Source organism: Mixophyes fleayi, chromosome 9 (assembly GCF_038048845.1).
Source record: "Mixophyes fleayi isolate aMixFle1 chromosome 9, aMixFle1.hap1, whole genome shotgun sequence".
Taxonomy (NCBI): Eukaryota; Metazoa; Chordata; class Amphibia; order Anura; family Limnodynastidae; genus Mixophyes; species Mixophyes fleayi.
Window position 1 is genome coordinate 23,359,281 of NC_134410.1, and position 26,467 is coordinate 23,385,747.

Genomic DNA, 26,467 nt, shown 5'->3' on the forward strand with positions numbered 1-26,467 from the left:
TTTTTTCACTTAGGTTATAGTTTGTTAGTTGCCAAGTGAATAGGTTATACTAACAAGAAAACAATATTTTAACTCTAATTAAAGAACTGTGCAGTCTAATTTAAACCTCATGATTTTTCTGCTGATTTTTTTGGTCTATGCAGCCAAGTATTCTGTAAGCTTTATTTCTTACCAGGCTGAATTGTATATGTACCTCAGGACTCCGGCATTGTAGGTTGGGATTGTGACTATTATTATGTAAGAATGAACTTGATTGAAGTTATTATTTAGGGTGATATGTATTTTCCCCTACTCTCGTCCAGTCAGTCATCTTGTCTTTACTAGAGATGTGCAAATCGAATTGGTCGATTTTGAACTGAATCTAAATTTCAGAGATTTTCAGTCGAAATGTAACAAATTTACCAAACATTTGCTGAAGAAATAATACCCCTTTGGGGATCAGATCATTCACAGTCCATGGAATATAAAGCAATCAATTAGCAGCATCAACAAATGTTAAAATCTGTAGCCTTTTAAAGCAGCTTAAAGTCCCTATGCATTTAATGATCTGCAATCAGTGGCCACTTTGTTAGGTACACCTGCAAATATTCTAATCATTCAATCATGTGGCAGTAACTCAATACATACATACATACATGCAGACATGGTCATGAATTTCTTAAGTTGTATAGACCAAACACCAGAATGTGGAAGAAATGTGATCAAAGTGACTTTGACCATGGAATCATTGTTGGTGCCAGACAGGGTGTTTTGAGTATCTCAGAAACTGCTGATATCCTGCAATTTCCATGCACCTTAAGTTCTAGAGTTTAGAGAGAATGGTGGGCAAAACAAAACATAACCAGTGAGCAGAAGTTGTGTGGGTCAATATGCCTTTGTTAATGAGAGTGGTCAGAGGAGAATGGCCAGACTGGTTCAAGCTGACAGGAAGGAGACAGTAACTCAAACAACTTTGTATTACATCAGAAGTATGCAGAAGAGCATCTCTGAACACATAACACATTGAACTTTGAAGTGGATGGGCTGCAACAGCAGAAAGCCACTACTGTCAACTAAGAACAGGAAACTGAGGCTAGAGTGGGCACAGGCACAGCAAATCTGGACATTTAAAGCTTGGAAAATGTTGCCAGTTCTGTCAAATCTTGATTTCTGCTGCACCAGGCAGCTGGTAGGGTCAGAATTTAGCATAAACAGCATGAGCCCATGGACCATTCTGTCTTGTGTAAAACAGTGCAAACTGGTGTGATGGTTTGGAGAAGGTTTTCTCGGCACATAATAGACCCCTTAATACCAATAACTGAGTATTATTGTGAACTATGTGCAACCCTTTATGTTCTGTAGATCTACAGAGAGGTGAGTGGACTAATAATCTTCACATTCTCACTACAAACAGTAAAGTAATAGAGTCCTCTGCAAGAGAGAAGATATTAGGTTCAGAATAGTACATGTATTTTTAATACAATAGAAATCTGTTTCTACCCTTTAGCATACTATTCATATACAGTGAATGTCACACTACAGAAAAGTGTAAACATTTCATCATATGTTTGTAGAACTCTGGGCATTAGTCGTTCTAAAATATTTTCATTATCCTGCTCCACCTACAATTTTTTTTTTAAATCAACTTTATATATGGAACAAGTTGACTGAATGTGCTCATTATCTTCACAGATCGTCTGACACACAGACTTTGAAGTCAGTGTGAAATAGATCAGAATGGATTTGACTCAAGATTTCACACTCCTACTGACTTTAATTGTCTCTTGCCTCATATTGTATGTAAGCATAAAGAGATTTTGGAGCCATGGTAACCTTCCTCCTGGACCAGCACCTCTTCCGTTATTGGGCAATGTCCTAGAGATAGGAAGAGGAGATATAGTGAACTCACTGATGAAAGTAAGTGCATTTAAGTTTCTCTTTAACTCTGGATGAAGTTGGTCAGGAGTTAAATAATATATGAACATCATAAGAAATTTTATTGTAAAATAATTAATTGCCTCGAATTGCAAATGTGTTTATTAACAGTTCCAGGGTAGGGAGATATCATCAGTCCTGGTGAAACGGACAAAGTCTCCTCCATCAATATTTTGATAGGCCCCTTGTATGAGGATACATGTGACATATTTCAGGATATCTGTGACATGCAAATGTAGCACAATGCTAAAAATTCCTTGCTTGTGATATCATGTGCTTTGTGTATTTTTAATTGAATGCATGACCTTATATGGTCTTTGTATGTGAAGATGGTGGTATTTATGAAAGCACATGGGACTGGGAATGGATTGATGAGTGGATTATGGCAGGCTGTAGATGCTACTATGCCAGGAGCAAAAGCAAATTGTGCAGATAATCACACAAAATATTTTTAAAAAACATACTGTTGATTGGTCAAAGTAAAAGGAGTGCCCTCCATTATGGTTTCAGAGACTGGATTTCTACTCATTTGTGGAGGCAGTACATTTAAAGATGAAGTTGTGGATATTGACATACAGATGCACAATTATATTGGAAAGCTATGTAATTAAAATATTTAGACTTAATAATAAGAGAATAAAGGTCATGTAATAGATTAAATAATCATACTTTGATAAAGTTGATTTAATGAGGGGTGTGTGTCACAGGAACACAAGTAGCCTGTCATGCGTCGGACCCTCTTTATTCCTGGTATCCAAAATCCGGTTCTTCTCAGCTAATTCTGGTATCCAGTGTCCTATACCTTTCAGCTAATCCTGTTATCCAGTATCCTGTGCATCTCAGCTAACCCTTGTATCCAATATCCTGTACCCAGTACTCATCTTCAGATCCTAGTCTTCCGTGATAGGAACTGCTCTGCTCTCCTGATATCTATTGTCCTTTGAACACTTGTCACCCCTGTCAGTCTCGCCTGCTACCCATCTGGAGAACTGTGCCAACATGCCCTGGCTATCATGGGTATGCTGGTACTTGTAGTTCAACAACCACCAGCGCGGCCAGACTGTTAATGGCAGCACGGGCTGGCTGGGCTTGTAGTTTCACAAAGTTTCACAAATTAAAATAGTGTGTCTAACTTTCTCTTTCTATCCTTTTTTTTTAAATTACCCTACACTGCCTTCCCAGGGGTGTAGGAAGAGCCCTAATGCTTTCACCACTGGGCTGGCTATTCCTAGAGGTGGGGGGCACAATTTTTTTTGCGGACCCTACTCCATAGGGAAAACAGCCCTATGCTAAACAGCCTTGGGTTGGTTTGTCATTATGGCAGGAGGACTCCTGACACGTGTCCCCCTGCTATAATGCCACACACCCAGGCTGGTTGCCCTAGAGCTGGTTTTTGTGAAATCGAGGGGACTCCACACATTTTTTTCCCAGATTTCAGCACAACCAGCACTAGCCTGGCAGCATTAGAGTTAATAGCATTAGGAGGGGGAGACCCCATGCATTTATTTAGTTTTTTATTCTATTTTTTTAACACTTTATAGAGTTGGCGGGTCAGCCAGCTGTTATGACGCCTGAACTAGCTGGCTAATTTAGACTAGCCCCAGAGCTGGAGCAAGAAATACATCACAAATGGAAGGTTACTTCCACGGCTGTAGAGCTTTCTAGGGCCGTGGTTGCGTGCGCTTGAGTTTGGAACTACCACACTGTACACTACCTACGGTCACAGGCCCCTTCTCACCCTCAATCACTCCCCTTTATCGTAGGCTGTAGTAAGTGTCCTTTCCATGCATTACGAGCACAGGAAAGGGCCATTTTGCTGGCTGTATCTGTCAGTTCTGAGCAAGCGCAGAGTAATTTTGAGAATGATGCGCTCAAAATCAGCAGATACGTGCCCTAATGAATCAGGCCCCTTGTCTCTCATCAACTTCAAGTTTGAAAGTCCTGTCTCAACTACGCAAACATTGGCTCTACTGTAAATAGAGAAATGTTATTTTGCACTAGATCAGATGCCTTTTCTAGGGTATTTGGTTTCAGTCTCTGGTCTCCAAATGGATCCAGAAAAATCTTGTGCTGTGTTGGAATAACCACAACCTGGGGGCTCAAAGCTATTCAATGATTCTTTGGCTTTGCCAATTGTTACATATAATTTATTTGGGGAAACTCTACTCTAGCGACCCCCATCTTTGTTCTCACATGTAAGGGTGCGGATGTGAAGAACAGAACTATAGCAACTTCAGAAGTTTTTCTTTCCCTCAAATTATCCTTTGCTTCAGCCCCAGTCCTCAAATAACTTGACACTTTAATATCTTTTTTTCTTGGAAGTTAATGCCTCTGTTGGTGTTGGAGCTGTTCTCTCCCAGAGATCTTCCATGGGGAAGTTGCACCAATGCAGTTTTTTCTCTGGAAAATTCCTTCTAGCCAAGACAAATTAAACAATTGGGGCTAAGAAACTCCTGGCCAATAAACTTACCCTTACAGAGTGGAGATATAATCTTGTAGGATCTCGTTTTCCAATAAACACCTTTAGGGATCATAAAATTCTGCTGTATCTCCAATCCACCACATGTTTGAACGCTCATCAGCCTGCTGATCATTGTTTCTCTTGATTTGATCTCCATATAACCTTTAGACCAGGGGACAGGAACAGGAAAGCAGACGCCCTGTCTCAAGATTTTGAGGATATTCAGAATATAGAGTATATTGAGAATCATCCTATTTTGGATCCCAAGTTTCTCCTTTCTGCTTCTATGGATTTCCATGTGACCCTTTGTCTGGATTTAAGGGAGTTTGTTGCTGCCTGTATAACCTGTGCTCAGCACAAGATCCTTTGTCATGCACCCATTGGTACTCTACTTCCCTTGCCCATTCCTCTGAGCCCATTGACTCACATTGCTATGGACTTCAATACCGACCTTCCTCCTATTAAAAAATGGAACATGATTTAGGTAGTTGTGGATCGTTTATTCAAAATGGCTCATTTCATCCCATTGAGTGTTTTACCTGCATTCCTAAAATATTTTTCAAAGAAATATTTCAACTGCCCGGTCTCGGACCATGAAGTTTAATTCATTTGAAAATTTAGAAGATCACTTTGTAAACATCTTAATAGCCATGTCAATTATTCCTCGGCCTACCTTTCTCATTTAATGACCAAACAGAAAGATTAAATCAAGACTTGGAGACTTTCATTAGAATCTACTATTCTTTTAACCAAGACAATTGAACGGACCTTCTCCCATGTTCAAAATTTGCACAATAACCTGTTTCATTAATCTTCTTCTTCTGCCCCCTTTTTTTTTTTACTGTATACGGACTCCATCGATTAGTTCTGAAATTTTCCCCTTTAACTCCAACTGAAGTTCCTGCAGTCAATTCTTTGTACCATGACTTCTCTACTATTTGGCTTAATGCAGTTAAAAAATATCAAAAAATCCTTAATTATAACAAATTTTATTTTTTTTGACAAGAAGCGAAACGCTATTCCAGCTCTAAAAAATGGAGACAAAGTCTGGCTATCAACCAAAAACAAAGCTTTAAAAGTTATATTTATGATATTTGCTCCTAAGTGCATTGGTCCCTTCAAAAAGTGATCAACCAGTGGCATTTATGTTGAAGTTACCACTTTCACTTTACATCTCCAATGCCTTCCATATTAATCTACTGAAACCGCTCAATATTAATCATTTTTCTACTGTTTCTTCTCCACCATCTGTAATCAACACTCAGCACAGGAATGAATTCAAAATTAAACAAATCCTTGATTCCAGACGTTCCTGAGAAAAAATTCAGTACTTCGTGGACTGGAAGGACTATGTTCCCGGAAGACCAAATATGGCTTGATGCATCTGATATTCTTGATCTCACTCTTCTAAATAAGTATCATGTTAAGTTTCAACAAACGTTTTAGAGTGTTTAGTGCCCATCCTTAAGAGGGGGAATACATGTACTGCATCCGCTTATTTACCGGTGTCCAGTGCACAAGGTTGGTCTCCTCTGTCGGTCACTCCATCTTCTGTTGATGGACACTATCTTGGAATGCAAAAGTGCATATGAGCACACTCCACATTCATCTGATTCAAGCTCTGGACATCTCTCGGGTATATGTTTTTTAGCCGTATAAGTTGCATCAGCTGCATGGCTGTAAGAACATGTGTTTGAAATTAACAGCAACTGTAAAAAGACAATTAATGTACAGTAAGCATTAATAACATTCTGATAAATATTAAATAAAAAATGTTAAAAAAAGTGTTTGTTTTAAATGTATTTTTTATTAATGACCATGTTATTAACAGGTGTTAATCCATCTTTTTTGTGTGTTCTGATGGGACTTTAAATTGTACTTATGAATTGTGCGTATCCTGCAATGTGTTGTGTCTCTCTGCATATTGCAAGTGCCGTATAGGCAGAGCTTACTTATACCCATATTCAAATGGAAATGTTGCTTCAGATCCGATTTGATTGGGATATGGGCATACGTGCGTGTAATTTACGTCCGTTTAAAAAAAAACACAAATTGCGTTCACATTGAGTTCCTTGATGAATCAGGCCCGCTATGACTCAATCGTAACATGTCAGAAACAAACCACTTAGAAATTTGTGCAGAAATCAGAATAATTAATCCCAGTATGTGCATGCCATTGCTGTTTACATGAGCTGTAGTATAAACCACGGGCAATAGCAGAAGAGCTGAAAAATTGTGCATGCAAGATTGTCTAATGCTTCATTCCAACTTGCAATGTATACTGTGTTCAAGGAACAAGAAAAATAAGGAGCAATGTTCATATCAGGGCACTCAGGATTCCACCAAGGAATTATGATTAATAAAATATATAAATTTTATCAATTAATATTTTAAACAGCGTCAAACCTAAGTATTACTTAAGAGATAGTGAATATAAGCGAATTAAAAACATATTCTACCTTATTGTTGTTTAGTTACATTGGTTATGTAAAACATTGCTACTTCATACATGTTTATAATATTATAGCTAGATGATGAATTATTCATGTTCTCTTGTGAACAAAAGATTCTGGCTATGTCAATAGTGTATTCTCTTATTTTGATCACTGGTTATCCTAGGCCGTTATAACACCTACCAGTTGCCACTTTCTATAATGAAGTACAAAACAAAATATATCAATCCCCTCTGACCAGTTCCACTATAGATACATTTGATAGGCAACATTATACTTCAGGAGCCACATGACGCGACCCTCTAACCTTCAAAAAGGCTGCACATAACCCTTAATCTCCAAAATAAGCTTAAACAATAAATTTAGTCAAAGAAAGATACACCTATCTGTAAAACCATATCAGCAGGCAAGTGTTACAAGATAGATGAAATGCAACTGACAATACAGCAAGAAGGAGCTTGGGGCCGTAGGTGAAGGTTCGGAGGGCTGAATTCAGCCCTTGGGCCACCTGTTGCCTATCAATGATTTATAGCTTTTCTAATTATATGGGGTCATTATACTGCCCTACAGAAGCTTGGATAGCTCAATAGAGAACATATGCTTGGTACCCAATGAGCGTTGCTCTGACGCTTCTTTAAGGGGGGAAAGACAGCCATTTTAAAATCATATCCCTATAAAGGAGTGAAAAGACAATAATTCTTCAATAATAAATCAAATTTAGGTAATATGCTCTTCTGGGTGATCCCCTAAAAGGAAGCAGGACTGAGTTAGGTTGGTGAAGGCACCTGAATAGAATGCTTGTGGTTGCTTAAAACTTGGCTTATTCCCACTTTCTTTAAATATTGACCAGGCTATGATGCCTGGAGATAAGCAAAAGGACAGTGAAATTTGAGTGTATCTGTGTATAACAAACCCAGAGAAAGGACCTCTGCCATTCTGCTGGTTGGAGGAAGGTTTTGTTAGACTCATCCTTTAAGCAGGAATCCATATAAGTCCTTCAGACAATTTAACAATGTTTGATTGATGTTAATATACATTCATCATCATCATCATCATTTTTTAATATAGCGCTAGCAGATTACTTAGCGCTTTACAATTGGGAGCAAACAGTAATAAAACAATACTGGGTAATACATATATACAGAGATGTAAGAGGGCCCTGCTCACAAGCTTACAATCTATGGGACAATGGTATGATACACAAGGGTATGTGCTACATTATATTGAATATTTGTTTAGCTAGAATGTATTTAGTGGGCTGTATGCTCAGTCACACAACTATGTTGGTCAGAGGGTTGTTGTCTTGTTTTAGCTGTGTAGAGGGTGGTAATAAGGTAACCTAGGGAGATAAAGAGGGTGGTAGAGGAAATATTGTAAGATTGTCTGAAGAGGTGGATATTCAGAGAGTGCTTGGAGGTTTGAAGACTAGAAGAAAGTCTTGTGGTGCGAGGGAGTGAATTCCATAAAGTGGGTACAGCCCGAAAAAAGTCCTGCAACCGAGAATGGGAGGAAGTGATGAGAGTGGAAGAGAGACGCAGATCTTGTGCAGAACTGAGGTGTCAAGTTGGGAGATATTTTGAGACAAGGAGAATATGTATGTCGGTGCAATTTTGTTGATGGCCTTGTATGTTAGTAAAATAATTTTATATTGGATTCTTTGAAAAACAGGCAACCAAGGTAGAGGCTGACAGAGTGACTCAGCAGACAAAAAATGATTTACAAGAAAAATCTATCTAGCCGCTGCATGCAAAATAGATTGTAGGGACTCAAGTCTGATTTTGGGAAGACCAGTAAGGAGGGAATTACAATAGTCGATGCGAGAGATTATGAGTGCATGAATTAAAGTTTTTACAGTGTCTTGTGTGAGATATGTACGTATTTGGCAAATGTTTTTTAGATGTATGCAGCATGATGTAAATATAGAGTTGATGTGGGGAACAAAGGATAGATGCGAGTCAAGGATTACACCTAAGCAGCGAGGGTGGGATTTATGGTCATGTTATCAACAGAAATAGAAATGTCAGGCAGGAAGCTTCTATTATTGGGTGGGAATATTATTAATTTTGTTTTTGAAAGATTGAGTTTGAGTTGGCGAGAGGACATCCAAGATGAAATAGCAGTCAGACAGTCAGTAACACGAGAACACTCAGATGGTCAGGAGAGGATAGATACATTTTTGTATCATCCGCATACAGATGATACTGAAATCCATAGTAGCTTTTTAGTTTTCCAAGAGAAGTGATGTAGATAGAGAATAGCAGAGGACCTAGGACTGAGCCTTGTGGTACTTCAACTGATAAAAAAAGCGGAGTGGAGGTTGTTCCAGAGAAATGAATACTGAAAGAGCGATTGGATAGGTAGGATGCGAACCAGGATAGGACAGTGTCTTGATAACCTAGGGATTTTAGCGTCTGTATGAGGACAGAGTGGTCAACAGTATCGAATGCAGCAGAGAGATCCCAAAAAAATTAGAAGAGAGTAATCACCTTTAGTGTTAGCTGTGATTAGATCATTGACAACCTTGGTCTGTGCAGTCTCTGTGGAGTGTTGAGAGTGAAAGCCTGATTGAAGAAGATCTAATAGGTTGTTTACATTTTGGAGCAATATGATATTACTTGGAATATATTAACCAAATATTCCATATGTTCATTATTTTTATCATTCAGCTCAGTGAGAAATATGGTAATGTGTTTACCATCTATCTGGGGTCCCGTCCAGTCGTGGTGGTCACTGGATACAAATTAGTGAAAGAAATCTACTTAGACAATGGAGATGACTACTTGAATCGAGGAGAAATGCCGGCCTGGACAGCTTTCTACAAGAATTATGGTCAGTAACAAATCTTTCTTTATCTCCTTATTAACACCTAATTTGTGCAATAATAAACATTCTATTTCCATTGATTATAAGGACCCAGTGAGTTACTTAGTTTTATCACTTCAAGAATTATACATTATAAACACATTTATCATATATTAACTTTATATACTGTATATACACAGACACCACCGGGGATACAGTGTTGTCTATAGGGATTGGCTGGTGACACACGTGAAGATATGTTTGGCCATTTTGGTTATTTTCAATAAATGTGTAGATCCACAAACAATTATTCTGAATAAACAAATGCATCTCAATCACATTATATCAATCAGATGGGATGAACAGGTCAACCCCTCTGACACAAACCATCTTTATTTTTGGAACCTGGTTGCTCAACTTTACATTAGAACAACCAGATCAGTGAAATTTGGACTAGTATATGTGTTGCCAAACTGTCCGGAGGCTGCATTGTAGTGTAAGCTATGGGAATGCAGGAAGATACAAAAATAAACATTCTGCATAGTGTCAGTGCAAATTGTTCTCTTGGATGATGACTATGCAGACCCTCCAACATGACCCCTTCCCCTAATACAGACACATGGGCTGAATTAACCAATTGATGAGCAGTATGTTTTTCTTAAATGTTAACTAAATAATTGAGCACAATTAACTTCAATAGTTGATCAGGTTGGAGGTTCAGGCACAGGGCAGTTTGTATTGGATGGAATGGTTCAAATCAAAGTGTCTGCATATGCATCATACATGAGAACTACAGTAGTTGCAATGCATCCATGAAAAAATGCATATTTTATATGCAGCCATGATGAATGCATATAAGGAGCCTTAATGTACAATGTGTAAGAAATTGCAGAAACAAAATCTGGTAAGCACAGCGAATTAGCCTCCCCTTATGCTTTAAACATTATTCTTATTATCTTCTATTTTTATTAGAGATAGGGGGGCTCGGTTCCCCGAGATCCGAACCCACCCGAACTTCACCTATCCGAGTACCGAGCCGAGCAGGCTCGGTACTCTCGCGCCAATTCAGAATCAAAATCGAGGCAAAACATCATTCTGACGTCGTCGGATCTCGGAGCTCGGTTCTCACAATATTTGAAATCCATAAATACCAGCCTCCACAGCAATCCATCGCCATATGAAAGAGGGAGAGAGCAGGGTTAGGTCGCAGGCAACATTAGAGCAGGGAACATTAGAGCAGGGACAGAGCAATTATTCTTGCAATTCCTATTGAAAATCTTCTAGCAATTATTCTAGCAATTCTTCTAGCAATTGTTATAGCAGTAGGAGAGTAGGATAGAGTAAACATTACCAACTGTTTGGGGTGTCATATTCCCTCCTACAGAAACTATTATCTGGCTGCAGAAAGTTTTATCTAGCAGCACTATCTATTGAATATTTTGTACTACAAGTGCTTTGGGGTGTCCCATATTCCCCAGTGTGAAACCACAATTTTTCTGGCTGCAGAAAGTCTTATCTAACAGCACTATCTATTGAATATTTTGCACTACAAGTGCTTTGGGGTGTCCCATATTCCCCAGTGTGAAACCACAATTTTTCTGGCTGCAGAAAGTCTTATCTAACAGCACTATCTATTGAATATTTTGCACTACAAGTGCTTTGGGGTGTCCCATATTCCCCAGTGTGAAACCACAATTTTTCTGGCTGCAGAAAGTATTATCTAGCAGCACTATATATTTAATATTTTGCACTACAAGTGCTTTGGGCTCATTAAAATGGATTCAAAGCAGTCCACATATGAGCAGGATCAGCAAGCAGGTGCTGGCACCAGTCCTGATGGTAGTGTTCCCTATATATCATCTGGTAAAGCCTATGTAAAAGTACATAGTCTTTTTTAATCAGGGGAAAAAACACACCCCCAAAAAAATAAGTATAAGTATAAGTGTAGGGTGCAATCTACCCCCAAATAGGAAAGTCTTGAAAGGCTGCTGTTTTGTCAATTTCACGATAAGGGTAGGGTGTCATTCACAGACTGACACCAAACTACCTTTGTCCATTTCTTTTTATATTGTACAGCCTATGCAGGCTGCTTCTCTTCTATTTAACTACAAGTGGGGGGGGGGCTGATGCAGACAGAAACCAAACTGCATTTGTCCATTTATTTTTATATTTAACTTTAAGTGTAGGGTGTAATATACACCCAAAGACGATGGCTGCATTGCCAATAGGTTAAGATGGAGAGGAAGACAATCAGGTTTGTGTGCAGAATTAAGGACGGCCTACCAGGGATTAAAATGTTTTTTTTCCTAATTCATTAGCTTTAGAATTACCTTACTTATCCAAGAAACAGGAGGAGCACTAAATTAGGTTAATTTAGGCCCAAAAAATTGATTTTGAAGCAAAATTGCAAAACAAAACAAAACCAAAACCAAAACACACAAGGGCGGTTTTGCCAAAACCAAAATCCGAAGGTAATCCAGATCCAAAACCAAAACCAAAACCAAAACACGGGGGTCAGTGACCATCTCTAATTTTTATAGACATCTGAAACAAAAAACTATCTCTATGTGTGTAAATCCTGGACTGATAGAACATTGGAGTGATATAAGAATAAAGGGCCTGATTCATTAAGAAATGTAAAGCAAAAATATTATGTTTTCTCCTGGACAAACCATGTTACATTGCAAGGGGTGGACATTAGTTTATTTTTTGCACTTAAGTTAAAAACTGACTGTGTTTACATGTAGAACACAAATACTTGATAGTTTTATTTTTACACTGAACCTTAAAGTTGATATAGGATATGTCCTACCCGAACTATAAATCTGTAATCACATTTTAAATTTACAACCCCCTCCACTGCAATGGTTTTGCCAAAGTGCAAAGTAACTAATTTTTTTGCTTTACTTAATGAATCAGGCCCTATGTGTTTACTTGTTTTCCGTGTCCTCACACAAGTCAACTGATCACACTTTTCACACTTCAGGGGATTGATAGGTAAATGGTAAAAGCAAAATTAATGGAATTGCAAATAATGTGCAATCACATAAACAGAATGTGCTTAATCACTGTACATATGAAACACAATAAAAATAGCACATACATCGAGCGCTTTCTTCATGCGCACTTGTTTCTGTTTCAGTCAAAAAGTAGATGAATAACATATGTTTCCATATGTATGTAGTTTATGCAATAAGCAACATGTCATGTGAGTTGATATTGCGCTTCATCAATTATCCCGAAGACTCCGTTCCACGTCAAAGCTCCACAATCAGATATATATTAAAAAAAGAGGCAGAAGTAATCTAGTGCATTAACTTTATAATAAAACCAAAATCACATATAAAAAGGTGGACCTCTACCCTAAACATTAGGTATAATAGGCATTGAGACAAGATAGGTGTTACTGGAACATCCGCTCACCTCCGTCTGTTCAGGGCTCACCACGGTCCACCACAAGCAGCATAAAAAACTTTAGACCCAACGCGTTTCAACTTAATAGAAAGTCTTTATCAAGGTATACCGCAGACTCCACCACGATCTCCTTTTATAGTCTTCCCTCTATTGAATTGTGTTTACTTCATTGATTTCAGAAAGAGGCTTGTATTTTCTCGTTTACGGAAGTGGGGCTTCACCCACAGTGAGGCTTGGATTTGCTGAACAGCGTCCAATATTTCCGATGTGATACATATTAAGAAATAGCTAGAACGAATACAACATATAAAACTATCTCCAGCAACTACATAACAGTCTCCACATTCCTATGTTTTGACATATTCATTCTTTTCTCTGAAGGCAATACCTCGGGAAACAAGGAGACACATGGAATAAATGAGTGGAGATTGAGCAACAATGTATATGAAAAATAAATATGCAATTTTCACTCCATTCTCCTATCGACTTCCTATGGGTTCACATACAATATACATGGTCTAGGAGCCCTTAAAGGAAGCACTTTAACTCAAAATATCCATTGAGTCCCTTAGGTATCATAGTGTCCAAATTATAAATACACTTCATCTCCAATTTGGACAGAGCGGTTTGAATGTCCCTATTTTTTCAACACTCCTCTATCTTATGTAGACCCCAAAAACCTTTTATATCTTTCCCCAAACATGAATGTGTGACTGTAAAATGATGGGACAATGTGTGAGTATCTAAGCCCCTTTTAATGTTGTAAAGGTGCTCTCGTAATCTGACTTTCAAAGGGCGTGTTGTCCTCCCTATGTAGACTTTCTCACAAGGGCATTGTATCGCATACACAACATTTTTTGAATGGCATGTTATAAATTGATTGATTTTGCATTCTTGTCCATTCAATGTAAGTGTAGTTGTTTTACTAACATTGCTTTTACACATTTTGCAGAAGGCACATAGTCCACACCTATGGAAACCCTTATAGAGTGTCTAATTTCTTCTGGAAGATGACTCCTCACTACTATATCTTTTATAGTTGGGGCTTTTCTATATATAAAACATGGCCTTTCTGGAATCATGTCCCCTATCACTGTATCTCTCTTCAAAATCCCCCAGTGTTTCTCAAATGCTCTTTCTATTTGTTTATGACTCACATTAAAATCTGAAATGAAGCCCATTCTTGTTTCTCATTTTTTCTAAGCGTCTCTTTCTTCTTATGTACTAATAGATCTTTTCTATCCAAGTATCTTACTTTTTCTCCTGCCTTGTCGAGCAGACCCTTCTGGTAACCTTTTAAACTAAAAGCTTGTTTCATGTCTTTCACTTGTTCATTGAACACACTTTCCTCTGTGCAGTTGTGCCTTACTCTCCTTATCTGCCCCAAAGGTACATTGTCTAACCAGATCTTTTTATGGTTGCTATTATACTCAATATAACTCACAATATCTGTGGGTTTATTGAAAATTTTTGTTTGCAAGCTTTCATCCTTAGTATAAACTGTGATATCTAGGAAATTGACATTATATTTGCTCAATTCAAAAGTTAACTTGATGTTGTATTTATTCGAATTTAGATAACAGAAGAAAGACTGTATGTCCTGTTCTGATCCCCCCTATATAAAAAAGATGTCATCTATATAACGATGCCAAGACACCAGGCTCGCCCCAAAGTCATGCCCTGGCCACACACACTCTATTTCCCAATGGGCCATGAAAATGTTGGCATAACTTGGGGCAAACCTGGTGCTCATAGCTGTTCCGACTTCCTGGAGATAATAGTCTCCCTGAAACCTAAAATAATTGTGAGTTAACACAAATTGGATGCCATCAATGATGAAAGCTTTTAACCCTTCTGGATATGTAGTATTCAAAAGACTAGATGTAACAGCCTCTATACCCAGATTTTGTTCAATTATGGTATATAGGGATCTCACATCCGCTGTGACTAAAAACAGATCTTTCCCTCACGTAATTCTAGATAAATTGCTTAAGAAGTCAGTTGTGTCTTTTAAATAAGATTTAGATTGTTGGACCATTGGCTGTAAGTAATGATCTAGGACTTCGGATAGATTAATTGTAATTGATCCTGTCCCTGACACAATCGGCCTTCCAGGGGGATTGTTCTTATCCTTATGGATTTTTGGTAATACATATATTACTGGAACCCTACGGTGTTCAATCTGTATATATTTTGCTGTATCATCATCTATGGCTCCACTTTCTTGATGTGCCTTTACCATTACCAAGATCTTTGCTAATCTGTTCTGTGGGATCTTTTTTCAACTTTTTATATGTCCCTTCTAGATTAAGTTGTCTCTGAATCTCTCGCATATATTTGTCAACATCCATCACCACTCTGCCCCCACCTTTATCGGCGGGTTTTATTACAATCTGGTGATTATCCATCAATGTTCTTATAGCCTCCCTTTCTTAAAAGTTATATTGGAAATATTTTTCTTAGTAGACTGATGTTTATTCCCAATTATTTTAATGTCCTCAGCTACCTGGTGAGCGGATGTTCCGGTAACACCTATCTTGTCTCAATGCCTATTATACCTAATGTTTAAGGTATGGGTCCACCTTTTTATATGTGATTTTGGTTTTATTATAAAGTTAATGCATTAGATTGCTTTTTCCTCTTTTTCGAATATATATCTGATTGTGGAGTTTTGACATGGAACGGAGTCTCCGGGATAATTGATGAAGCGCAATATCAACTTGCATGTTGCTTATTGCATAAACTACATGCATATGGAAACATATGTTATGCATCTACTTTTTGACTGAAATAGAAACAAGTGCGCATGAAGAAAGCGCTCGATGTATGTACCATTTTTATTGTGTTGGATTGTATTGTGAGTATTGGTGGAACTCAGAGTACTTACAGGGCTGCATGTCAAGTGAAGCACTGAGTCCGCAAATATTGTTGTTTTATATATACTGTACATATGAAACATACATGTAATTTGCAAACCGTGGTATCAAAACATAATCTTAATACCAGTAATTTATGTGGTGTCAGGCTCTAATTGACTCCGGATCCTTCCCTGACATAAAGTCACACATTAAAAATCAAATGGCATAATACAACCATGCTAACATGCAGACTAGACAAATATGATAACACATTAGCCTCACTATCAATGTAACAATGTTGTGGCCGAAGTGATGCACATTAACATGATTTAATTAGACTCCCTTCAGACTGCTGACCAAGATTTGCTCATTTTGGCCACTTAAAGTTCTTTAGACCTGGTACATTTTTATCACAGAAATCTTTACAGGGTGGGAGAAATCCACTCTATATTGAAAAACCCAGTTAAGTTCAGACATAGTGCAGTAAATATCGGCAAGGTACATGAAAGAGTTCTAAAATGTGAATGCAACCTCTTGTAGTTCAGCTGAGCTTAGAGGGAGGGTCCCGAATTGCTGGGACTCTGTGTAGAGCGAAATGTGTTTAAGCAAGCACATTTTTGTGTGTGTTTAAATGTGTAAAGAGAAATGTGTTTAAGCAAGCACATGTTTATGTGTGTTTAAATAGGATTTGTACAAAGAGGATGTGTTTAAAGATAAATGTCTATTTGCAAGCGCGTGTAAGATAGAAACATGTTTTCAGGCCTAGGGATAATACAGACCAAGCATAGAGAAAGAGAGAGTCCATTGTAGTGTAGATAGTAAGCATTCCTGAGATGGGGAAGGAGATAGCCTTTGTAAAAAGATTCAGACATTTTATAGAAATAGATAGAATATAATAAGAAGATAAGCAGACAGATATAATAACATAACAGTTACAGACAGATAAGGTACACGCTTACTGTGGATGTGTGTGTCCTGTAGGCTCCAGGTGGAAGAGATGCCCCCACTTCTAGGTGTGTATGTTGTGTGGTCAAAAGAGAGAGCTTACAGACTGAGTTAAAGCCTAAAAAGCTTTACCCAGAATGCATTGCTTCAGGTGGGGGTGGTGACCTCTGCCACACCTCCTACAACTGGACACTGCCTGCAATGATGACTCACTGCTCCGTGTCTCTTAGCTGTGACTTCCTGTCCTGTGAACACATGTTTTCTTTTGTTTGCACTGCTCTCTGCCAAATGCCACATGTGAGAGACAATTTCTTTGTTTGAAATGCTCTGGTTTTCAGCCAGCTCATATCTTAATCTGCACATAAGTTCTGTGCATGTAAACAGCAGTGGAATGCTAGTGGCCATTATGCGTGACTCAAGCTCTGCCCACTACGACTGCGTCATCAGCGACGATATAGGATCTCCTTCACAGAGTCTATGCAGTGGTGACTGATTATATGTTTAGCAATTAAGTCTGTAGGATGTGAGTAACAATTGAGTCTCTATAAAGCAAATTATGCATTGTGTGTAACAATGGAATCTGTGCAATATGACACAATAGAAAACTGCAATGGGATTTGTCCAATGTGGCTGACAAGTAGTACACTAACAATACATAAATTATTAATTAATACATTACATTAATAAATAAAACATTACTTCAGAAACCAAGAAAGTTGCAATGTGGGGCTACAGAATAGCCCATGGTCACACTAAAACAAATATTTTTAATCACGTAATAATTGAGTTATTTGTTCACCTGATATGCTGGGAGGTTTGGATAAAAGCAGTGGTTAGTATTGACCATTTTACTGATGTCATTCTTTAATAATTAGGAACTAGTTCCTAAAAGGCATAGTGTTACATCAGTTAAACTGGCTCCAAACACTGTGATATAGCCGGCAAAATTAGGCAAATAGTTTGATATAGTAGAGCATGTTTGGCTCAAGATGGTCATAATGTTTGACATTAATTCAATTTAAATTATTGAGATCATTATTGAACATTTTGGAAAATTCTGTCTGAAAAATTTGTACAATTTGACTTGACAGTTTGTGGCTTATATAATGGGTTATGCCCACTTTCATGGATCAATTAATATAGTCACCTTGAATAAATAATATTAAAGCAAAGTTTAATGTACTTGAGGTTTGCATTTAATATATAGTACAATCTTAGTATAATTTAGCTTATTTACATGTATCACTAAAGCATCAGCTAATCACCAAAAATTGGTTCTCCATAAGATGTTCCTCCCATAATGAATATATGAGAAACTCATCTCAGGTGGCGCCATTCTAGCATCACAAGAGGCATTGATGTCATGTTGCTTCCAGGTCCCCAGTCTGCTCCTAGTCCCATCTTGTTTTTGGTGTGGAATCACTTTTGAATCACTTATTGCAGTACTAGCAGAGCAGCGACAGTTAGTTCAAGGGCTGCAGGAAAAATCACAGGTGATTACTGTAGTATTACAATCAATTTGTGATGTTGTTAAGTAATTCAATATAAGATAGAGGCAGGAGAGAAGTTCAAACACATGTGAATTTATTTTGAATTTGTAGGAAACATCCAGAATAACCAATGATAAGATACAGAGGTAACACATAATGCAAGTGATTAAAGAGCACAGAACAAAGTCTTTAACAATGGTAGTCTCAGACAGCTATGGTAATTAAAGATTTTCAGAGACACTGGCAGTCTGTAGTAGCTCAAACAGGATAATAGAACTCACAAATGTATTTTTAGTAATAGAGGATATTCAGTATTCCTGATCACCTGAAGGCAGCAAAAATCCAAGCACAACTGAGACAAGCCTAGAGCCCCTCAGAAGGTATTGTGATGTAGAAAATGTACTTTCCCAGATAGCAGACAATAGTTTAATATAAGCAGTTCTATGTTCAATCTTCAGTGCTCACAGAAGAATACAAAGTAAAGTGGATGCCAAAAAGCTGGGTTGGAATAGTAATTTAGTTTGCCAAGGTACAGAGTGAGAGTTAAAGCAGGAACTTGTAACTGAAGAATCTCAGAAAGCAGGCTGTTCAGGAGTGCAGAGTTCAAAGTAACTTCTATCGCTGATGAAGATTTGCATAGAACAGAAGGGGGTTTTATACTCTAAAGGTCAGGAAAGAAACACACCCTAAATTAATGAGACATAATGACAACACACAGTCAGTGATTCACGCTGACCAGAGTTAAAGATGCAGTCTCAATATCTTAACAGATATGTGACTGATAAACACAGGAAGAGTGATTCAAGGAGAAAGGTGGCAGCATAAAGAGAAGAGATGTCCTTGGATGCCCATATGATTTAGCGTGTGTTCCCATTATGCTCTTTTTCAAAACATAAATACATAAAATATAATTATTTTGTATATTTACCTAATTTCCACACTAACATATGTTAATAAAAAAGAAAAGGAATATTAATTGGAATCCAAACAATATGTCCCAGAGCTGGCTATAGTCCTGAACTCGATTTAATTCAAGTTCTGGACTATAAAGGAATTAAGATCTGCTACTTTAGTTTTTCCTGGGTCCAGTCTATAGGGAGTGCTAAATCTTACTTATATCTATAGAAACGTATCTACAGGCAGTTTCAAATTATACCATTGTTTCTTTCATAAAATTTCCAATAATGTATTGCAGCCTATTAAAGATACATAGTGGGGGTCATCTAGAATGAAGATGTGCAGTGCAAAGATGTGTGTCTCATTTATTGCCGCCATGCATGCCTTCACGCTCAGCATACACATAGGTTATTGCCTTATTGCATATAATTCACTGTTATTGCAGTTGGGTTTGTGTTTGTTGTGCTTTTTTTAATGACCTGCTTTTCCGACCTTCAGGAGCTCAAGATAAGGGGTTCTCTTTATTTTAATTGTGATGTTTCTAAATGTTCTAATATTAAAAACATTGGTTTCTTTGGACTGTTTCATTTATCCATTGGTCAGACATGCAAGATAAGCAAAACACCCAATTAAAAATAAAGGTTAATGCCACTTTCAGTATAACATTAAAGGATAGTTCCAGTTTGGTACAATTTTTCAATAAAGGTATTTACAAACCCTCCAATTCAGATTAGATTGTGGTCCCTCCTCTGGTACCCCTCCTCTGGGATTAAATAATGTCAAGTGCTATTCTTAAAATGTGTTCAAAATTGGTATTAGCCTGTTAAATATGACCTTCATAGTGGCATATCCAACATGGGTGCTGGGTGTGCAATACAAGGGGTCAAGGGGGCTCTGCTTTGGGTTGTGCTGGCATGGGGATAATGGGACCTGGGCCTGGCCTAGACTTAGAAGTGATTATCCTGGTTTATTGGGTGTTACAACAGGAATCCAGTGAAGGATACCTAAGATGACAGGATGTATAGTCAGTCAGGGCAGGAGGTTGATTTGCTCTTCCTCCCTGCCCTTTATCTTTTCCCCTTCGATTCCTCCTCTCCTCTCCCCTCTGCACCTCCTCTTTTCTCAACTTCTGTATCTTCTCTGTTCCTACTCTCGCCATTTCCTCTGCTGCCCTCTTCCCTGGGCAAGATCTCCCATCATTATAATGTAATGTGGGAGCTAGCAGAGAAAAGAAGAGAAAAGTGGATAATATTGGAGGGCATACATGAGAATGGGTCAGTGGGGAGGTCATATGCCACATATGGGGTTGGGGGGCACTACTTTGACATGTTTTGAGCCAGCTCACAAAATAAAAGAGCACTTTCATGTTTATCCAATCTCCACAGCTTTTAGCTCATTAAAATATGTTTTCAGCACAGACAAAACCTACTACTAAATCATTGTGCATATGGGATGCCCCAATCAGCATGTCATCTAGAACAATACTGTATGCCTCCACAAAGGCATCAATGCCAGATGTATTATACAAATGTATTGCCAATCTGATCCATTGTAAATTACCTACAGTGATGACTGATATGAGTAACACAATTTAATGCTCCCTTTAAATTAAGTAATCTGGAATGGACAAAGTTAAAAGATCCATCTGAGGACTGCACCCTGATGGGCTGCATTCACAGTCTGCTGGATTTTCCTAGCAAGTAAAATTTTTAACACTACCATTTCCAGATCACTCAGCTTCCAGTAAACAGTGCATATAATGTGACTTATTTTGCTCTCCACAGGTCTAGTTTTTACTAACAACATACAGAGGTGGAAGGAGCTCCGTCGGTTTTCTGTCTCCTGTTTGCGGGATTTTGGCTTTGGGAAAAGGAGCATTGAAGTTCGCATTCAGGAGGAGACTTGTTGCCTTGTGGAAGAGTTAAAGAAGACCCAAGGTTAGTACAGAAGGCACACAACTAGACGGTACATAGGTAAAAAAAAATTGTGTATGCCAATTACCTGCATTTTGACTGAAGCTTCTTTACCTTTTGTCATTGAAACTGCATTTTGATTTGGCTGTTATGACAGAAGTTTAGGACATTTTTTTGTTCTTTTTCACTTCCATTACACATTTCCATCTCAGTAAAGGCTTTTCACTAGGTGGCAGCAAAGAAGTTTCAATTCAAAAAGTATACTGCAGCAGAATTACAATACTGTTAAACATGGTGAAGCAAATATCACTAGTTCAGGCCTATGCATTTTTCCCCTTTAACTCAGTTCACCAGTCCATCTCAGAACCAATAGCAAGAACTGTGAGCCAGCAAATTGTACTTCACGTGTCATTATCAACTGCCTGGAGCCAAGAACTAGCGCAGTGTCTGTAATTACCAACTGCTCAGAGCTAGGAACTAGCACTTTGCCTGTAAAAACCAACTGCCGAGAGCCAAGAAATTGTGCTTCACATGTCATTATAAATTACCTGGAGCCAGGAACTAGCACAGTGCTTCTAATCTTCAACTAAGCAGAGCCTGGAACTAGAGCTGTACCTGTAATTGCCAACTTGCAAGAGTAACAAACTAGCACTGTGCATGTAATCAACAAATTCACAGAGCCAATAACAAGCACTGTACCTGTTATTATCAACAGCCTGTAGCCAGTAACATGTATCAAGTGGCAGTACAGCTACTGCCACTGCAAGGGGTGCAGCTACTATATATGAGTGTGGGGGGACTGGCAATGTCATGTCACCCCTCAAAGGGGAGGGAGTCTCTTCTGAGCATGCACAGGTCATGCGCATGTTCAGTGAACCTATAATGATTGTTGCAGATTATTTTCATTCTTTGCAATGGACCCCAGTAGCTGCTGGCTACACAATGGTTAATACCTATATACAACAGAATAAGCACCAACTATATGCACAAGCATTTCTCCTGGGAATAGTAATCAGGAGTCTGGAGAATATCAGCAGCTATGGTCAAACCTTTGTATAATGAAGATAAGATTGTACAGAGGGATCACTGCCCAGGACTTAGCACACAGCAGGAACTGAAGTTTGTTAGGAGCTATAATCACGGTTAACACACAAGAGATATATGTAGCTGTGGTTAGGGTCACTGGTAGATACTAAAGGCCTGCTACACGTATAGCCAGAGAAGGATCTGTAGTCATAATCAGAGTCAATGCCAAAGATTCGGCACACAGTAATAGCAAGGATGGCACTGCCAGGGTTAATGCCCAATATTAACTGCACATAGCCACTAGAGCATAAAAAGGCATGGTCTGAGAGAAGGCAAGGATGCAGTACACTAGCATAATAGGAAAGTGTGAAACTAGTGCTGGCACTCAGTAATCTGGCAATCCGATGTTCAGACTGAAGGTATAATATAGCAGCTGAGGTGTGCACAGCTACATTGATGATGCAACACCTAAGTACATAAAAGTTCTTTCCATGCATACAGCCACTGGTCCAATATTACAGCGTGATCAAGCAATGCCGCTGAATAACGCAGGTACCTGAGACCAGAACAACCGATCAACCATCACCCTGGATCTCAACTGTGATGCCAGAATCAGCATAGCTGACATGACCACATATTGCAGGAGTCTATTATAACATTGCAATAGTCTGTGACCAAGCCCTAGTTAGGTCTTTAGCGTGCATGTGAAGAACCAAAGTATGCTCATAAGAAGCATCTGCTCTACTCTGTGTAAGGCATTGTAAGCACCCAAGAGGCTAAAGTGGCATCACTGGGACCTAAGCCAAATTTTTTAATGGTGCTGTTCCATTCCTGCATTTAGAGCAGCTTCACCGGGACTCAACCCAAATTTTTTAATGAAGTACTATTTTATTGGGGCAACAGCTACAATTGTGACTCTGTGGCGCTCTATATCTAGTGTGCCCCACATCTCTCAGACTTTAACTACATTTTGGTAGTACCATAAGTTTACCTTCTATTTCATGTTATTGTATGTCATTTGTTTGCATCATGACCCCCTCAGAGCTCTGAGTAATATGTGTGTTATTTTTAAATGAAAGATAATAATAAGATTAATAGTCAAATATTTTGAAGATCTCGAATTAAAGGCTGTGTGCGTAGCTTTATAATAGAGCTCAATTGTGAGCTGTGGACTAACCTTGTCCCACAGCACAAGACATCTCTCAGGTAATGGGGGTTTCCTAGGGAAGGTAAAGTGTCATTTACAAACAGCAAATGCTTCTTTATGTGCACAAGTGTGAATACTTGACCACTAATGCATCTTTATGTGCTTCTTTATGTGTGAAACTAATTGACTGCCAAGTGTATTTAAAGGTGTATGCCTACTTCATGCTTTTTGGCAACATCGTCCTAAAAGCAATCTGCACCCAGATTTATGGTTTCTACTAAAATACTGCTCAGTTTAGCCTCATTTATGTATTAAATTAAATATGATATTGATGGAATCACAGAACTGTCTTTATTCAGTCTATTAATTTTGGTATGTTTGAAGTTGTACACTCTTCTGCAATGTAGGGGACACCCTTGTGTGATTATCCTGTCGAAACTTTTATCTCATTAAAATGATCTCATCCAATTAAATAAATTCTACTTTCTGCACTTCATTGGAAAAGTAGACACACTTTAGCGCATAATCCGCACTTAACAAGGAACGCTCTAGACCCTCCCAACTCCTCCATCGACTGGTGCAAACTTTCTTTCCTATTCAATGCCCTTTTACAAAATAATCAAGCAAATTTCAAGAAAATTGAACTAGTTTGACCATGTTCGAACCGATTATAACAAATTTGACATTTTTGCTAAGAACTTTCTACTCTTTATAATTATTAAGGAGGACATGAGTATATTAAATAGCATCAATCTATTACTGAACATTGCTTTGTTAGCACATTCTGGTAGATGCCTTTTGTGGCAGCTGCTTTATCCATATTAACAGTGTACCAATGTACATAACTGACCTTCCTCCTGTATTAAACCATTGATAAGTAAATCCATTTTCCACATTTAGAGGACTACTTTATTGGTTACATGTCCTCATAAATCTTTTACTAAACACATTGCTTTATCTACTGTCTCCCTTGTAGTGTTTTTCACTAAATATTATTACCCTAGAATATGACACAAAACTGCTTCATAGATCCAACAGTGTCTAATGCACTATAATAAGGTGTGTAAATAAATCAATCTACCAGCTTATCTGCTTTATTTAGGATTGTTTTTTCAGTTTCTGTATTTGCTGAACTTATTTAATTTGTGCACATTTTATAGCATTTCTTATATTTACTTGTTGTAACAATATAATTATTTTACCTTTCCTATAGAACATTTGTACTACTTTGTTATCACACCACATTGGTTTCTCTTTATTTCTAAAACAAATGTCACATTTGGCTTTCAAGTATCCTATTTGACCTCTGTTTGTGTTTCAGAGAATAATATCAAAGTATAATTCTTCTCTGATGTTATTTGATTTTGCATGTTTTGTGTACTTAAGCTTATTTATAAAATATTTTACTAAAATGCAAGTCAAATATTATCAATTTATAGTCACTATACCTTAACTGGGTAATTACTTGTACATTTGATGTGTTATTATTGCAGAATACCAAGTCTAATAAAACTCCCCCTCCAGTTGTCTTTTAAGGTAGATACTAATTTGCCTCCTTTGCCAAAAACATTATTTTCAGTACTAATAATTATATCTGTGTAGTTAAAATCTCCCATGTCGAAGACATTTTTACAGTTCTTGATATAGATAGATAGATATTCCCCTATGATCTGCAGTTTGTCATTTTTTTCACAGTTATACTTTTATATGGTTTCCTTAAAAAAGCACATACATTTGGGTTGATAGGCTGTTGTTTCTACATTTGAAAATGTTACTACTGTACTACTAACTTCTATAATCCAATTTGGGTTTACATTAACAGTCAACATAACACTCAGGTTTAAAGATTAAAACGTTTACATTTTTCAAATACCTTCTAGAATCATTCATCGACCCTCACCAGTGTCTTAGCAGAGCCGTTTGCAACATTCTCTTCTCCGTCATGTTTGGAACTCGTCATGAGTATGAGGACAAGGACATAGATACTGTTGTGTCTTGCATAAATGAATCATTTGTGATTGCCAGCTCAGCCTGGGGACAGGTAAAAATGAAACTATGTTTATATAACATATGTATAAATGGCAAAAACTGGTGCTTGCTTGAGATGCTAAGTACAGCCAGGCATGTTACACTCGCACACTTTGGCCTGATGCAATGTTGGAATCATCTTGATGATGAAGACTGGCTTTAAATGTTTGTTTTAATAAAAAAAACAATAATGAAAAATATGGTGTACCTCCTCCCTCATCTACCACAAAAGTCTAGGAAGATACCTGCAAACAGCTTTTGATGGAAGTTTTAGAGCTCACTTTTCATATGGAATATTGTTATTTCCTAATAGTAATCCAAAGCCCTTAGCCAGCAGATGATCCACACCTAAGTAATTGTTGAACTAAAGAGCCATTAGATGATTGTGATTCCTGCTCCTTCTTACATGGATTAATTTGTGGGTGCGAACTGGGTAAGGTCGCCCTTTATTCTTAATAAAGCTGTACTTTCATCTCTCTATATATGTTTGTATGTGATACCATTAATTTTCTTCTCCAGGTGTATGAGATGTTTCCTGGACTGATGAGATTTATTCCTGGCCGTCACCAGGAGATTTGCCATCTTCTAAATAAGCTCAACCAGTATGTAGATAATAGAGTACAAATGAACCTGAAGACTTTGGACCCTAATAACCCAAGAGATTATGTTGACGCTTTCCTGATTAAAATCGAAAAGGTAAATGTAAATGTGTCCTGGAGCACAACATCAAAATAGATTTTATTGGATTATGTGGGGGAATTATATGAACAATTTGCAGCAGTTTTAGGAGGCCATTATATGGATGTAAATTAATATGCCATAACTTATAGCACCCAATGAACAGACTACTTTAAAAATAATAAAATAGACTTTAGAAAATGTTCTTTTCATTTCAATCCCTGTCCGAAAAAAGTGATTTGGTATAGGTATTTGTAAAAATTATAGAGGAAAAGAATGAGAGGAGATCATTTAGGTGAGAAAATTCTCTCATTTAAGGGTTGCAGAAAATTGAGATATTTATAGCAGGATGAAAGAAGTCTTTATTCCACTGTACATATCTTTAGCTAAACTAGCATAATGTATTGCATGCAGTTTTCACCTCAGCTTCAGAAAATTATT

At 37.8% G+C, this 26,467-nt stretch overlaps 1 protein-coding gene across 2 annotated transcripts in view; it reads left to right on the forward strand.

The window, feature by feature from the left end:
* Positions 1 to 1,674: 1,674 nt before the first annotated feature.
* Positions 1,675 to 26,467, forward strand: part of LOC142102220 (cytochrome P450 2G1-like) — a 33,503-nt gene continuing 8,710 nt past the window's right edge. The window contains exons 1-5 of one of the 2 annotated variants that reach the window (XM_075186935.1): positions 1,675 to 1,896; positions 9,495 to 9,657; positions 21,019 to 21,171; positions 25,201 to 25,361; positions 25,868 to 26,044. In XM_075186935.1, coding sequence (XP_075043036.1) covers positions 1,717 to 1,896; positions 9,495 to 9,657; positions 21,019 to 21,171; positions 25,201 to 25,361; positions 25,868 to 26,044 — 834 coding nt within the window. In that variant the 5' untranslated portion in view covers positions 1,675 to 1,716. Of the gene's footprint in view, positions 1,897 to 9,494; positions 9,658 to 15,683; positions 15,869 to 21,018; positions 21,172 to 25,200; positions 25,362 to 25,867; positions 26,045 to 26,467 lie in introns of those variants that run through there. The other variant, XM_075186936.1, reaches the window with a different exon arrangement.